Source organism: Aotus nancymaae, unplaced genomic scaffold (assembly GCF_030222135.1).
Source record: "Aotus nancymaae isolate 86718 unplaced genomic scaffold, 86718_ANA_hifiasm-v0.15.2.pri h1tg000089l, whole genome shotgun sequence".
NCBI classification, from domain to species: Eukaryota; Metazoa; Chordata; class Mammalia; order Primates; family Aotidae; genus Aotus; species Aotus nancymaae.
In genome coordinates this window covers 25,164,538-25,181,508 of record NW_026988504.1, presented here as the reverse complement: position 1 = coordinate 25,181,508, position 16,971 = coordinate 25,164,538, and the positions used below count along the sequence as shown (strand labels likewise).

The following is a 16,971-nucleotide window of genomic DNA, read 5'->3' as shown; positions in this document are numbered from 1 at the left end:
TAGCCTTCCAGCCTCCCTTGCAGCTGGAGCACAGACACATGACCAGTCAAACACATCACATAAGCCTGTAAGCTGGGAGCTAAGGTCTTAAAAAAGGAGGCACCCAGTGGAATCCAAGCTGGAAGGAATAATTGCAGACCTCCAGCTTTAGAAGCAGCAATGCCACAAGTTTGGTGATAGTATCAAGTGGAATGGGCTACTGAATCTGCACCTGCAGATGGTGGCAAGGGTGGGCTTCCTCTGGGCTGTGCTGCCTTCAGGCCTGTTCTCTGGGAGTTCTTCCTGGAGATTCTGTGGCTTACCTAACATCCTTTAACAAACTGGCTTCAGAGTGTGGCTTCTGATCTTTGCAGGCAAAAACCCTGATGGATCCAGAAGTTGGTGACAAGAGTGATTACTGGCATGAGAATTCTAAAAGATCTCTGTTGGGTGTCCTAAAGACAATGTCAATTTAGCATGTCTGAAACTGACTCCCCATCCTCCATCCCAACCATCTTCCGTCCCACAACTCCTATCATCCAGCAGCTTAGACAAAAGACTCCGAGACCTCCTTGGCTTCTTTCTTTTACCATAGGTAGTCCTTCAAGAATGCCTGGAAGTTTGATCTTCAGCTGGTGCTCAGAATCCAGCCACCTCTGACCGTCTTCACTCTGAGTGCCAGGGGCTCTTCACCTGGATTACCTCCCTGCAAACTGGGCTCTCTGCTTCTGCTCCTGCCCTCGCAGCCTCTCATCAAGTGGCCTGTCACTCCTCTGCTCGAGGCCCTGTGTGTTAGGATGACCGTCAGCACCAGCTGCTGTGCCTGGAGTGGTCCCCACACATGCTTGACTGCCGCCCTCACTCCATCAAGTTGATACAGAAAGGCTGGGCTCCTGGCTAAACCCCACTCTTAAGCCTGAACCTTGACCCTAAAGGACCCCATTTTCCCCCCCAAATGTTACCTTTCTGGCCTGCCTGCCCCCATCCTGTGCCCATAAGAGACTTCAGCTGGCAGAGCAACACAAGCGGCTGAGCATCAACGATACAAGCGGCTGAGCAGCGAGCAGAAAAGCAACTGAGTGTCGGAGACTATGGCTCCATCTGGCTGACTCCAGACGGTGCAGCTTTGGAGAGGGGCCCTGCTGGAGACAGTGGGGCTTCAGGGAAAGATCACCTTCCCATCCCCTTTCCATCCTCCCTTTCCACTGAGAGCCTCCCAACGCTCAAGTCTTCTGCATTCATCACCGGTTCAAATAGTTCATGTGACCTGGTTCTTCTTCCTGGATGCCAGACAAGAACCTGGGTGCCAAGAAGGCCGGGGCTGCCATCCTGACCCTCCACTGAACTGGTTGGCACTTGGCCATCCTTAGACAGCAGAGCTGAAAGAGCATTGGTTATAACACACTTGGACGCTGCTGAGGGGCCCGAACAGAGCCTGCTTCCCCCCAGAGAGGAGTGACCAGCCAGTTCCGGCATTCGTTTGCTCTGGTTCGTACACACTCCTACAAGGAGTGGCCAGCAACAGGCTGAGTGAAACAAACTGCTCCAGTTCCCGCCCATGAAGGGCATCAGGAGAACAATTCCGTCTCAAAGTCATTGCTTACATTTCACCTTCGCAGTGAGCCCAGCCTTGGCCATCCTATTTAACATTGCTCTCCGCCCAGCCCTGCCCTAGCGCTCCAGTCCCCCTTGATATTCCCTGCTTCTTTATGCACTTACCACCTTCAAATATGGCATTGTTTGTTCCTTTATTACATTTATTACTCTTGCCCACCCTTACCTATAATGCAAGCTTTATAAAGTCAGAATTCTTTGTCTCTTCTGTTCATTGATATAACCCAAGCACCTAGAACAGTGCCTGCTGTAAAAGGAGCTTGATATATATTTATCCAATAAAGGTTGTTGAATGAATGACATGAGAATCACTTTGGTTATCTGGTCTAGATGGGCCTGAAGACAGTGAAAATCTGGCTGTGATTAAAATAGGATTCTAGATGCACACAGCATGTGAATAAAATTGGAGTTGGCTGGTTTCTTTTAACTGAACCAAAGAGCTTAGAGAAGGAGCAATACACTCGAAGTTCTAAGATCTTGACTCTGTAGACAGTCAGAGGACCAGGGACTTTCCACAATTACTTACGCTTTAAAAAGATCTCATTTCGCCAGAAGTGGTGGCTCATGCCTGTACTTCCAGCACTTTAGGAGGCTGAGGCGGGCAGATCACCTAAGGTCATGAGTTCGAGGCCAGCCTGACCAACATGGTGAAACCCCGTCTCTGCTAAAAATACAAAAATTAGCCTGGCATAGTGGCATAATCCCAGCTACTTTGGAGGCTAAGGCAGGAAAATCACTTGAACGCAGGAGGTGGAGGTTGCGGTGAGCCAAGATCACGCCATTGCACTCCAACCTGGGCAACAGAGTGAGACTCCATCTGAAAAAAAAAAAAATCTCATATCTTGGCTGGGCACTGTGGTTCATGCCTGTAATCTGAACACTTTGGGAGGCTGAGGCAGGTGGATCACCTTAAGTCTGGAGTTCAAGACCAGCCTGGCCAACATGGTGAAACCCCATCTCTACGAAAAATGCAAATATTAGCTGGGTGTGGTGGTGGGCATCTGTAATCGCAGCTACTCAGGAGGCTGAGGCAGGAGAATTGCTTGAACTCAGGAGGCAGAGGTGGCAGTGAGCTGAAATCGTGCCATTAAAAAAAAAAAATCTCATTTCTTGTAGTTACAAAGCCAAAGTAGTTAATAAACTCAAAATTGACTTTTCCAAGTTGAAATCACAACATGGCAACTCTCTTACATAAAAGAGCACTGATCAGGAAAGAGGAACACCCACAGAGCTGGAACAGTGCTGTGTATAAAATTTTTCTTTTCGGTGCTGCAAAGTAAAATTAGTACTGGGACAAAGGATCTTTCAGCAAAGCAATTCTTTTTACTTCCTGCAAAAAGGGTACTCCCACTAGCAATCTTGCCACAAGAGTACAATGAACAAAGGAAAGCAGATATATTTATTTCTTATGCAGTTGGGGTTGTCCTTATCGCTGTGTCTGATCTCCATTGGCTGGAGCCAGACCTCACGATCTAAACTAAAACCCAATTGGCTAATAAGTTGAAGCTTTTCTAAACAGGTAAGAGCAATGGAGAGCAAAAAAAGGAAGTCCAAATAAAGAAGGGGCATAGGCTGAGAGCTGGGACATGCCTGTGAGCAGATCCAGCACAGATATCTTGGTTAAAGTACAAGGACATAGAATGTACTACGTGCCTGTAAGCACATCCAACAGCTACACAGGACAGGGTTCCTAGTAAAAAGGCAAGAAGGCTTTCAAAGAAAGTGTTTAAGACAAACTATTATTTCTAACATTTATGATTTTTTTAAAACAAGAAAGGAAACTTTGAATAGGAACTTTTCTACTTCCACAAACAGGAATATATTCGAGAAGTTAATTGACTCATAGCACTCCAAACTCCAAATTATCTTTATATTCCACCCTATCACCCTTTATTGCTTTCAAAGTTACAAATAAGCCAGATTACAAAGTGTAGAGAAAAAGGTTTATACACCTGGATAATTTCAAGCTGTTGCTAATCTATATGAGCAGAAACGTGAAGACTGGGATTGGGCATGAATTTTCGATCCAGCTTAGTTAATGTGACAGCATTCACCAGAGGTCGGAAGTTCGGCTGCTAGCTTGAGTATCTGGAAGTGGATCAGAATGGTTGCTCAGTTAGATGACAGAAACTGAACTCAATGATGGCTTATTCTAAATAAAGTTGTTTCTAGAAAATCCTTTCTGTAATAAAGAAGAAGGAATCTGACTGCCAAGGGAGACAGGAATGTTGGAGTAGAATTAGCGTGTAGAATCCATTCACTCATTCACCAACTGTGAGAGCCCAGAAGACACTATGTAGACTCTGGCCATCAAGAAATACATAGAACAGCCGGGTGTGGTGGCTCATGCCTGTAATCCCAGCACTTTGGGAGGCTGAGGCAGGCGGATCACGAGGTCAAGAGATCGAAACCATCCTGGCCAACATGGTGAAACCCCATCTCTACTAAAAATACAAAAATTAGCTGTCAGTGGTGGCAGGCGCCTGTAATCCCAGCTACTCAGGAGGATGAGGCAGGAGAATCACTTGAACCCAGGAGGCGGAGGTTGCAGTGAACCGAGATCACACCACTGCACTCCAGCCTGGTTACGGAGCAAAACTCCATCAAAAGAAAGAGAGAGGGAGAGAGACAGGGAAAGAGAGAGAGAGAGGGAGGGAAGGAGGGAGGGATGGAGGGAGAGGAGAGGAGAGGAGAGGAGAGGAGAGGAGAGAAAAATACATAGATAGGGGAACACAGCATCTTTAAAAAACACACAGTTGTTCTCTGGGGATGTAGATGGAAGGTGCTGCAGTTGAATTAGGCCTCGTGATTTGAATGGAGATGACATCTCAGGTACAACACTGCAAAGCTGAAGTGCTGGACTAGGATAATCTGTAGGAGTCTGTGATAGTGGTCAATTGGCCATGGGTCTTTAGGACAAAAATACATGAGCAGCCCACCAGTCAAGGTTCAGTTTTTTTGGGTTTTGGTTTTTGGGGTTTTTTGAGACGGCACAGTCTCGGCTCACTGCAATGTCTGCATCCCAGGTTCAAGCGATTTTCCTGCCTCAGCCTCCCGAGTGCTGGGATTACAGGCACCCACCACCATACCTGCCTAATTTTTGTATTTTTAGTACAGACGAGGTTTCACCATGTTGGCCAGGCTGGTCTTGAACTCCTGACCTCAGGTGGTTCCCCCACCTTGGCCTCCCAAAGTGCTGGGATTATAGACGTAAGCCACCATGCCTGGTTAGGGTTCAATTTTAAGTAACAGAAAGCAATCTCACTTTTTTAACAGAAATAAATTTAATACAGGGCATTTGGTGCTTGCAAAATCATTAGAAGGCTGAAGGAACAGACTCTATATTGGGCTTCCGGGCATGGCTTCCGTATTAACACCACAGAAGTGGCCCCCAAGGGAACTCTTGGTCTGCCACAGTCAGAAAGCTTGGGAATCGGGAAGCCGCTACCAAAGACGTTGACCCCGGGGCCATACAGGATACCTGGCAGGTCTACACAAAGGAAAAGCATTCGACTTTTCCCCCTCTACCTCTCTCCCCACTCAACTCATGACTCACAGAGTGCATCTGATTGGAAAAACCTACGCTATGGCTGTAGGGGAGCCGGGAAAAGGGTAGGGTTTAGATTACCAGCCTCTTGAGTACAGAAAAGCTCATCGATGTTGAAACAGATAGGAGCGAGTCGCTCTTCCATACCTGCCACATTCACCACCCCATCCCCCAAAAAGAAAACTTTAGGTCAGGAAGAGACCTGTCTTGAGCCCTGTGATTCCAATTCCAAAATCAGAATTGGCTCATAGACCCAGAAAACTTGATATGAAAGGGAGGCTTTGAGGAAGGGTCCAACATCACAGGCAGGCACTGTACATCCACAGAGAGCCACCCAAGGCTCAATGAAGTCTTCGCATTCATCACCTTTCAAACAGTTCATGTGACCTGATTCTTCCTGGACACCAGACAAGAACCTGGGTGCGGAGAAGGCAGGGGCTTCTACCCTGACCCTCCCACAGGAATCTGCGGGTATTTACAAGAATAGCTGACTACTACTTAGGCCTCTAGGAGTGATCGGGCACTGGCTCCAAACCAATTCGAATCTCTGATAATGCAGAGCAATACTGTGGTACCCCAGTTAGGATGGAAGCTCGTGTCATGTAGGTTGTATCTGTCATCTAGTCACTATCCTTTTCCAGGCAGATCTAAAAACTGCATTCCCCAGCCTCCCTTGCCACTAAATGAGCTGAGCAATTTAGGTTCTACCAGTCAGACACACTTGTGTGGGCTTGGTTTAGAAGATAGGTGGGGGAGGAAATGAGGCTCACCTGGGCACCCAGGTTACCGGTATGCACAGCAGAAGCAGTGTGGCTCTGCAACTCAAGCTGAGTCCAGAATGAGTCCAGACTGGACTCAGAAGGCTCCATTCTGACTTGGTGGCTTCATGGTCTTGGCAGAGGTAGCAACTCCCTTGGCAGACCAAGTCTACTTTGTCATTCCAGGGGTTCTTGGAAAATCAGCCTAGATTCTGTTTCTCCAGCCCTCCTAATGACTCTCTGAGATATCTAGAGCTCTCGAAAATCCCTTACTTGTTAAAATAGCCACAGTAGTTTCTGTTCGTTGCAATTGAGAATCTAACCAATACAGAGATCAAATGACAAATGGAGTTTTAGCCCAAGTTTGCCTCTCATGAGCCCAGTGGTATCGCAGACCAACCCTGTGGCTATTTCCCAGTGTCTGCAGCAGACTGGACATACTCGCTAAATGGCTCCTGATCCATGGAGTAAGGATTACGTGGTTTATAAAAAGGGCCAACAATACTACGTCCCTAAGGGAATGACAGAAATTAGTGCCACATAAAAGATTAGACAGGCCAGGAGCGGGTGGCTCGTGCCTGTAATCCCTGCACTTTGGAAGGGCAAGATGAGCAGAGAACCCAGGAATTTAAGACCAGCACTGGTAATATAGTGAGATCCCTGTCTCTAAAAAAAACACTTCAAAAATTATCCTGGCATGGTGGCACACACTTGTAGTCCCAGCTACTTTGGAGCCTGCGATGGGAAGATTGCCTGAGTCTGGGAAGTCAAGGCTTCGGTGAGCTGTGATTGCACCACTGAATTCCAACAGAGTGAGACCTGCCTCAAAAAAATATATTTGGTAAATGTAGGGTTAACTTGCCTGTTTTTTCTGTGCAGAACATGAACAGATGTTAGAGGAGGGCCATGAGTTATTTTACAATTTATCACTGGGAAATTCTTTTTTCTCTATCCCAATAAACAAAGAGTACCAGAATAAATTTGCTTTCACCTACAGAGAAAGCAATACAGTCATTCTCCTTATCCGTGGTTGCGCTTTCCACAGCTTTAGTTACCTGTGGTCAACTGTCATTCAAAAATAATAAATGGAAAATTCCAGAAATAAACAATTCACCAGTTTTAAAGGAGTGTGATGAAATCTCACACTGCCCCGCTCTGTCTAGCCCAGGACAGGCATCGTCACTTAGTCCAGCTCCCCACACTGTATGCACCACCCACCTGCTAGTCGCTTAGTAGCCATCTCAGTTGTCAGATCAAACGTCACAGTATTGCTGTGCTTGTGTTCCCTTATTTTACTTAAGTATTACCCCAAAGTGCAAGAGCAGTGATGCTGATAATTCAGATTTGCCAAAGGGAGGACGCAAAGTGCTTTATTTAAAAGAAAAGATGACAGTTCTCAACTTACTATGGAAAGAAAAAAAATCATGTGCTGAGGTTGCTACGATCTACGGTATAAGATATTTAGAGAGAGAGACACCACATTCACATAATTTTTATTGCAGTATATCATTATAACTATTCCATTTTATTAGTTCTTGTTATTAATCTCTTACTGTGCCTAATTTATGAAGTAAACTTTATCTTAAGTGTGAATGTATAGGAAAAAGCGTAGGGTGTATAGCACTAGGTACTATCCGCAGTTTCAGGCATCCACTCAGGGTCTTCTAATGTATTGCCTGTGAAATAAGGAGGAACTACTGGGCATCTTTTCCAGGATGTGCAGAGAATCAGGTTGGGGCTATGCAAACAGAAACGTTCCCCAAATCCCACTCAAGGGTTGCTCTAGGAAGACACCACTGCTGTCACTGCTGGCCACCGCCATTGCAGCTCAAACTACTGATGGCGGGCACCGCACGTTTTGCCAGAGCCGCTGCTATTGCTTCCTCAACAAACCATGTCTCTGCCCAGCCTTGTTCCTGCCATAACAAATTCCACTCAGCACCTCCTTTACATCAAAATCAAAGTCCTTCACGCCAATGGTGTGCCATGGTTAAAAAGAAAAAGTCTTGTGTGTGCACACCCGAGTGGCAGGGCTGTCAGAGGCCCATGCCCAAGATGCAGGGGAGGTTGGAAAAGCAACTTTCTGGCCTCTCCCTTGGAGAGCTTCAGACTCAAAGTGGAGAATTTCCCAAATTGAAGTAGAGAAAAGATACATAAAATTGGCTGGGTGCAGTAACTCACACCTGTAATCCCAGCACTTTGGGAGGCCGAAGCAGGTGGATCACCTGAGGTCAGGAGTTCAAGACCAGCCTGGCCAACATGATGAAACCTCATCTTTACTAAAAATACAAAAATTAGCTGGGCTGGGTGACGGGCATCTGTAGTCCCAGCTACTCGGGAGGCTGAGGCAGGAAAATTGATTGTACCCAGGAAGTGGAAGTCGAAGTGAGCCAAGATCATACCACCGCACTCCAGCCTGGGCGATAGAGCGAGTGAGACTCCATCTCAAAAATAAAAAATTAAATAAATAAATAAAAAGATATGTAAAACGGTGGATGAGGAAGACAGCAGGTAGCAGGAAAAGAACCAGAGAAGAGTAATCAGTTGCACATTAACAGCAGAGCTCTAGAAAAGAGATCACAGACTCTCACTGCTCAGGCGTCTTGCTAGAGCCACCATTGACCCAGAGACGCCGATGACCTGCCTACTCCCATCTCCACATATTCCAGAATCTTGAATTCCCCTGGGTTCCTGCGTCACTTAGTACTCTAAGTATACACTTACTTCACCCCATCTCCTAGTGATTTCAGCCAGCCTGTGGCAATTTCTGTTTTCCAAAAATGACCACATCAATGTATCCCATTGCACACGCTGTTCCTCAACGTGCCATGGACACACCTCCATCTAGAGACCGGGTCTGTGTTTGTTTTCTATTTCTGCTAAACAAATTACTGCAAATTCAGCAGCTTAAAACAGCACCTGTGAACTCGCTGACAGTTAACAGGCGTAATTGGATTCTCTCTGCAGGATATCACAAGATTGAAATCAAGATGTCAACCAGGCTGAGTTCTCATCTGAATTCTCATCAGGGGGAAATCTGCTTTCAACGCCTGCCTTGATCTTGGAAAACTTCAGTTCTTTGCAGTTGGAGGACTGCAGTTTCCTTTTTCTTGCTAGTTCTCAGCTCCTAGAGCCCACCCACATTCCTTGTTCCATGACCCCCTTTCATCTTTAACCAGCAAGGGCACATTGAAATCTTCCCAGACTTCAAACCTCTGACTTCTGTGACCAACCAGACAAAACTCTTGGATTTTAAAGGGTTCATGTGATGAAATCAGGTCTGCCAGATAATCTCTCTTAAGATCAACACATTTGAGAACTTAATTACCAAAATCCCATCGCAGTAGTGTTTGATCAAATAACTGGGAGAAGATATGTGTACACCAGGGCCAGAAATCTTGTGAAAGCATCTCAGAATTCTGCCTATCACAGGTCTATGTTCTTTCCCTTGAATCTAGGCAGGCCTGTGACTACAGAAGAAGTGACACTGTGTGACTTCCCGATCCGGGTGACGAAGTCAAGCAGCCTCTTTCTGGCAGTTTCTCACTTGGGACATGTCTCTTGGCAGCCTTGAGCCAGCATGTAAGAAGTCAGGCTACCCTGAAGCTACCATGCTGGAGGGATCACAGTGAGACTCTCCACAGAGATAGAGATGTCCAGGGAGCCCCAGCTAGGCCAGATATGTGAGTGACTAAGACTTCAAATGGCCCAGCCTGTGAGCTGCAATGAAACCAAGAGGAGCAGGGACAGGCAGTCACCACCAAGCCCTGTCAATACTGCAGATTCCTGAGCAAAATGAATTTTGTCATTTTAAGCCACTACACTTTGGAGTAGCTTGATAGGCAGCTATAGTAGCTGGTACATGGTACGTAGGCTGAGAGGGCTATCTGTCCCTAGTGATGAAAAGGATTTTTGACTATCAGAATACTTAGAGAATATTGTTGGCTGATATCTTGTGGAATGTCCCTTGCTTTGCCTTGAAGGACTTTATTTTTGTCTATATTTTTTACTTGAAAACTTCCAAGCAAATACCACATCATTTTTGTCTTGTTTTTCTCCATAGCTAACACACAACCTGCCAATCGACTGTGGTAGATTGTTTGCAAAAACTTCCTTCAGTTGTTGCCCTCCCTATGCCCATGCCCATTGCCATGTGACTTTGCAATTCCTCCCCTCAAGAGAAGTCTAGTTCCCTGCTCTTGAATCTGGGCGAGGCTGTGACTTGCTTTGGCAAATATAATACAGCCAAAGTGACTTCTCTGGGCCCAAGCCTCAAGAGGCCTTGCATGTTTCTGCTCGTTATCTTGGAACACCTGCTCAAGCTAGCTGGCTGGAGGATGAGGACCACATAGCCCATCCATCCTCATTACTCCAACCATCATCCAGCCAACTTCTAGAGACAGAGCCACCTGGCTGACTGGCAGCAAACCATAGAGGCATAAAGGGAAACAGAGCTGCCCAGTCTAAACTTAAAACTGTAAGCTAAATGAATGCTTGTTATTTTCAGCCATTAAATTTGAGTTCTTTGTTACAACCAAAAGTTAACTAATAGAAAAGTGAATCCACACTTTTAATAGCAGATTCAATTGATTTATCCCTTTACTCTGTTACCAAGGATGGAATGCAGTGATGCGATCATAGCTCACTGAAGCCTCAAACTCCCGGGCCCAAGCAATCCTCCCACCTCAGCCTCCTGAGTAGCTGGGACTACAGTTGCATGCCACCATGCCTGTCTAACTTTTTTTTTTTTTTTTTTTTAGTTTTTTGTAAAGACAGGTCTCACTATGTTGCTAAGGCTAGTCTTGAACCCCTGGCCTCAAGTGATCCCCCTGTCTCAGCCTCCCAAAGTGCTGGGATTACAAACATGAGGTAAAGAATAAATGAGTCAAAGTCTGAGTTTGATTTGCAGTAGGAAAGCTTTATTATAGTCAAGATCATGCAGGGTGTGAGATCACCCCAGGCCAGAGAGAGGAAGGAGGTCTGTCTCCTCAACCCTGAAGTCATCAAAGCCAAGCAGGGCCGGAAGCCACTGGAAAGCCAGAGGCACATATGCCAAGTCAGTCCAGTCCCAAATGGGCACAGGGGCTCATTGCCACCTATTCCTGATGTCAGGATCCAATAAGCAGTCTTCATCGGTGGTCTGCCCATCTGGGGATGCTCAGCTGGGGCTGGGCAGGAGAAGTTTACAGAGGCTCTAGTATCGCAAAAGGAAGCCTGTGGAGAGATGGAAGGGAGATGAGGGGGAGAAGGGAGGTCTGTGAGCAGGAGTCAGAGGCCGGGACTTGGGGAAAGATGGGGAAATTCGATGCAAGGACAATGGAGCTCAAAGAGCTGGAAAATGCTGAGATCGCAGGACCCTGGGGTCACCCAACCTAGTGGTCCCCATCCAATTCCTGAATCTCTGTTGCAGCAACCCTGGCAGATGCACCCCCAAGTCTGAGAATGGGGGGCTCATGAGCCAGCCCCCTCCATTCAACAGATTTGTTAGTCAATTGTTTGGATATTGAGGCAAAGATGGCCCCAGCCTTATTCCTAGATGCACATCCGTGGCCCTGCAGTGCACTGGACACAAAAAATCGTACCAGACACCCTGCAGGGCAGCTCCCAGGCACCTCAGGGCTTCTCGGAACTAAACATTCCCAGTCATATTACACAGCCTTTTACTATAATTTCATATTACATTTTTATTTTATAAAATTCAACGTGTACATGGGAAAACCTTCCCTGATCTAGAGACCAGCTCACCTGTGTGAGTCTCTCTTACATTAGGTTATGCTCATCCTTTGGCAGTTGCATCATGTAATAACTTGTGCAAGCCAACCACTGACTAGAACCCTGAGTCTCTTTTCCACCTGAACTGTTGCTGATCCAGCTCCCCCGTCCTCATGAGGGTTGAAGGTACCGGCTGTGAAGCCCCACAGAGCTGAACCCCTCATTTGTGATTGTATGACTTTGAGCAAATCAGTTATTTTCTCTGAACTTCATTTTCCTTAAAATCGGGATTATACTAAAACCTACCTCATAGGGTGTGTCATGGTAATGCACAATTTTCACCCCATCTCCTACACTACTGAGACTCGGCCATGTGTAGATTTGGCCCTAGCCTCATCCTAGGCTCTGTTGAAAATAATGATCAATTCAGAACCAAAGGGTCTCTGGCACCTCACTGGAGATTTCCCTAACATTTAGCTCTATTCAGAATCTGTATTCCCCAGAGATTCAAAAATACCCAAAAAAAGGGGGGATAATACCTTGACTCTCCACTCCACAACCTAGAGTTGTGCCTCCCTCCACCCCACAACCTAGGATTGTCTCTTACCTTTTGACTCATCTTGGTCACCAGATTTTCCACTTCCCCCTCCGTAGCCGCCACCGCTTCCTCCTTTGGTTCCACTGCCTTCTTCGCCTCCGTAGCTGCCTCCACTTCCTCCTCCAGAACCACTTCCTCCACCATAGCCACCCCCACTTCCTCCTCCAGAGCTACTTCCTCCTCCATAGCTGCCCCCACTTCCTCCACTATGGCCACCTCCACTTCCTCCACCATAGCTACCTCCACTTCCTCCTCCAGAACCACTTCCTCCACCATAGCTACCTCCACTTCCTCCTGCAGACCCACTTCCTCCACCATAGCTGCCTCCACTTCCTCCCCTAGACCCACTTCCTCCACCATAGCTGCCTCCACTTCCTCCTCCAGAACCACTTCCTCCACCATAGCTGCCTCCACTTCCTCCCCTGGATCCTCTTCCTTGACTGCCTCCACTTCCACCTCGAGATCCACTTCCTCCTCGACCTCCTTGGCCACCTCCAAAGCCAATTTTTCCAGCTCCAGAGGATTCACTAAGAAAGAAAGAAAGCAAGAGAGTTAAAATGAGCGACCCCAACACATACATATATGAAGGATGGACCTGGACAGAGTCGGGACCCAAACATGAATCTTTCTGTTTTCCTTCCTGGGAAGCAGAGGACAGAGTCTGGGCTGGCACCACAGCTGGGAGGGAGGAGCCTCCAGCTGGGACTATGAAGCCCTCCCCTCCCTGGAGCAGGGAGGCAGCCCCTTCTCTCAGTGTCACCATCCTCCTTCCCCAAAGCCCAAATGCATGAGGTCCCCCTACCCCCAGGATGAAGAAGTCCTCAACCTATAAGACCCTGTGTGTAAGAACCTTCCTCAGCTGCCTATATCCAGAGGGACAGAAGTAGCATCAGAGGCCTAGGGACCTCAGGGGTTCCACCGAATCCTGGGGCACCTACAAGTCTTCCTGGCCTCCCTCAAGGAGGTTACGGTAGGTCTGGATTTCCTGCTCCAGCCGCATCTTGATGCTGAGGAGAAGGCTGTATTCCTGATTCTGGCACTCGATCTCTTGCCGGACGTCAGTGATCTGGGCCTCCAAGTTACTGATCTGCTCCTGGATCATCTGCAGCTGGCCACAGTAGCGGTTCTTCGTGTCTTCCAAGCTCTGCTCCAGGGCTGCTTTCTAGAGGTCAGGAGAAGGCTTTAAGAGGGATGCTACATCATAATTCCTCTTCTTCCCACTCCTGGGATGCAAAGCCTTCCTGTGCCCCACCTTGGCAAAAGGTCCACAGCAGGACTACCAACCTTACTGAGCTGAGACTGCAGCTCAATCTCCAACTCCTGGACGCCATGCCGGAGCTGGGTCAACTCCTTGGCACTGGACTGCATCTCCTGTCCGCTACTGGATACTTCCTGCTCGATCTGGGTTATCTGCAAAACCAAAGGCTCAGTCAGCATCAGGCTGGGCCAGGAGCTTCAGTGGGCAAGATACTGCCCCATTCACCAGGATCTCCACCTCCAGGGCCAAGGCTGAGCTGAAGCCAGGACAAGTCATTCTGAGTTCTGGGTATCCTCCAGCCATGCAGGGTTGTCCAGTCCTCTCAGCATGACATTCTCTCTCAACAAGGTTGCAAGACCCTTCACACTTTGTCTCATGGCCATCTTTCTAATCTAAACTTATTCCAAACTTCCCCACCTTTCAAACATACATATACACACACACACACTACAGACCACGCCTTCATGTATGTGCCAGGCTTTGACTAGGCACTGGAGACTCAGGGAGGAAGGGAACCACCACGGAGCTCAGTACAACATGGGAGACACACTGTATTCCTCTCCTAGAGTCTTACATTACATAGTATTGGAGTAAGTTGTTCATATTCTGCTTTTGTTCACACACGTAAGAAACTGTGAGATTCTCAAGGGCAGTGATCTTGTTTGGCTCATATCTGGGACATCAATACCTCTGAGACATCAATACTTTACATAAAACATGGCACTAAGAAGCTACTTCGTAATGATGTTTGTGTGTAGTGAACGAAGATGGCTGAATGACATTCATTGGAATATGGATGAATGGTAGCCGCACTGAGAGATGGAGACATAGGAGGATGAAGGAATGGGAGATGGGAGGGATGGAGAGATGCAGGGAGAGGAGGTTGAACGGGCAGCCTGCTCTGCTCACCTGGGACTCATATTGGTTCTCGATGTCCTTTCTGTTCTTAGCAATGAGCTGCTCATACTCCTGACGCATGTCATTGAGGGTCTTGGTGAGATCTTTGCCAGGAGCAACGTTTATCTCCACATTGACATCTCCACTGTTCTGCCCAGTCAGCTGACTCATCTCCTGCCAGGGAGGAAGGAGAGATGAGGTCAAGGATAAGGTCCTCTTCACACCTTTCAGCTTTCTCCCTCTGGTCCCGCAGGGCACAAAAAGGGGGCACAGTTGTGAAGCCAGAGTCCACCCACTACCATAGGTGATGCCAAGGAGAAGCTGAAAGTGTCCTCAAGAGTAAAGGAGAGGGTATCTCCCAGGTAAAGCACCAATGCTTCCCTGCTGTCTCTGCATTTCTGCTCCTCCCTCTCCCCAGTAAACCATAAGCCCCAGCACCCTACCTCCTTATGATTCTTCTTGAGGGCTATCAGCTCCTCCTGCAGAGTCTCAAACTGCATCTCCAGGTCAGACTTCTCCATGGTCAGATTATCCAGCACCTGCCGCAGGCCGTTGATGTCAGCGTCCACTCCTTGCCGCAGGCTTTGCTCCATCTCGAACCTGCAGACCGGCCAGGGTTAGAAAACAATCAAGAGGGAACCAGGCCCTGCCAGGACCTCCAGAGCACTGAGGTTCGGGGGTTATTGGCTGATGACGGGAGAGGAAAAGAGGAGCAGGACTCACTTTATCCTGAAGTCATCCAGTGTCATGCGAGTGTTGTCGATGTCCAGGAGAGTCTTGTTGTTGCCCACTGTCAGGTCCACAATCTGAAAAAAAAAAGGACCCTGCCGTGAAATCATGCCATGGCCCAATGCTGGGAGAGCAAGAGGCCAGGCAAAGCCCCAGGAGGTGAGGGTTGCATCCAGGAAGATTCTCAGGAGGAATGCAGGACTTCCAACAGCCGGGACATGGCACAGACCCCTTCCAGCCTTCAGCAAAGATGTTTGGTGTGGCCTTCATTCATTCATTCAACAGATACTTGAAGATCTACTGCAAAGGGCACTGTAGGGTTTAGAAATTACTGACATCCTGTTCCCCAAGGAGCCCATGATTGACTGCAAAGTCCAACGTGTCCTAAAAGAGTTCAAGGAAAGGAGAGGTGGCTTATGGCAATGGGAGATCAAGAAAGACTTCAGGAAGGAGGTGGCTGGGAATTGAATTGGGCCCTGGAGGATGGCTAAGATGAAACATGAGTGAATAGATGGAAGAGGTTTGGACTAGAAGAAACAGCACACCCAGAGACATGCAGTAGGGAAAGCAAGAGGAATGAGTGAGAAGGCTGAAGAGCCAGGCTGTGAGCTCCACCAGAACTCAGTCTAGCACATCACTGTCTCCCCAGAGCTACGCTGAGGATAGTCACTCACCGAACTGAGAGGATGAATAATTGGACAGATAGATGGACATGTGGGTGGAGGGAGGGAGGGAGGGAGGGAGGGATGGATAACTTCCATTCCCAGAGTTCTGGATCCTCTCCATCATTTGAACAATGAACGTATACAACCAGGTCCAAAATACCTTAAAAGATCAAGATACGCTCCTAAAGGAACCCAGGAGAAGTTCAAAGGAAGAGAGAGTATTGCCTTAGACCAGACCTAAAGGAGGTTCCACGTCCAGTCCCAGCCCTGCTCATGTTCACCCAGGCCTCCTCTCTGTTCTGCCCAAACTCTGAAAGTTGAGGAAGTGGAAATGAACACCCAGAGCACAGGCCAAGGTCCTATCCTGGGATCCCCAGAAACCAAATACAAGTTTGTTTCTGATGAAAGCGTGCATTTCCAAAAGATGGATTCCCTGGCTGTTGTCTGAGCTTAGAGTTAGCATTTTACCTTTTTGGAAGATAAAGAATGTAAGAAAAAGAGACGGAGACACAGACAGAGAGAGACCGCTGTCTTCCGCACCTACCTGGTTCTTGAGGTCATCAATCGTGTCATAGTAAGAGGAGTAGTTCTTCTGGGTAGCGGCAGGTCCCTTCTTGTCATACCAGTCCTGGATCTTATTCTCCAGGTCATTGTTGGCATCCTCTAGAGCCTGCACCTTATCCAAGTAGGAGGCTAGCCGAGAATTGAGTTCCTGCATGGTGCTCTTCTCATTAGCAGTCAGGATACCGCCATCACCGCCTCCAGCACCACCTCCAAAGCCCCCAAACCCACCCCCATAGCTACCCCCAAAGCCACCTCCAGAACCACCCCCAAAGCCACCTCCAGAACCCCCACCAAAGCCACCTCCAGAACCACCACCAAAGCCACCTCCCAAACCCCCAAAACTACCATAGCCTCCTCCAGAAACACTACCAAAACCTCTGGAGCCACCTCCAAAGCCACCGCCTATGCTGCCAGCACTAAAACCACCCCCAGACCCTCCGCCGTAGTTGTAGCCAAAACTGCTGCCACCTCCCCTCCCACAGACACGAGAGCTCCCACCACCATAGCCACTGGAAGAGCTGAATCGGCCCCCTCCTCCACCACCCCCTGAGGAGCTGAAGCGGCTGAAGGAAGACCTCATGCTGCCCCCACCGCCACCCCCCGCCACCGCTGCGGCTCAAGTAGGACGAGGAGAACTGTCTGCAGCTCAT

The 16,971-nt window shown here is 48.0% G+C and overlaps 1 protein-coding gene across 1 annotated transcript; it reads right to left on the bottom strand.

Moving 5' to 3' along the window:
• Nucleotides 1–11,092: 11,092 nt before the first annotated feature.
• KRT9 (keratin 9) lies at nucleotides 11,093–16,971 on the bottom strand. Its single transcript, XM_021673759.2, is given in 9 exon segments — nucleotides 11,093–11,112; nucleotides 12,218–12,735; nucleotides 13,147–13,370; nucleotides 13,493–13,618; nucleotides 14,376–14,537; nucleotides 14,807–14,963; nucleotides 15,087–15,169; nucleotides 16,302–16,917; nucleotides 16,919–16,971. Coding segments are annotated over 9 exon segments (1,959 nt in total).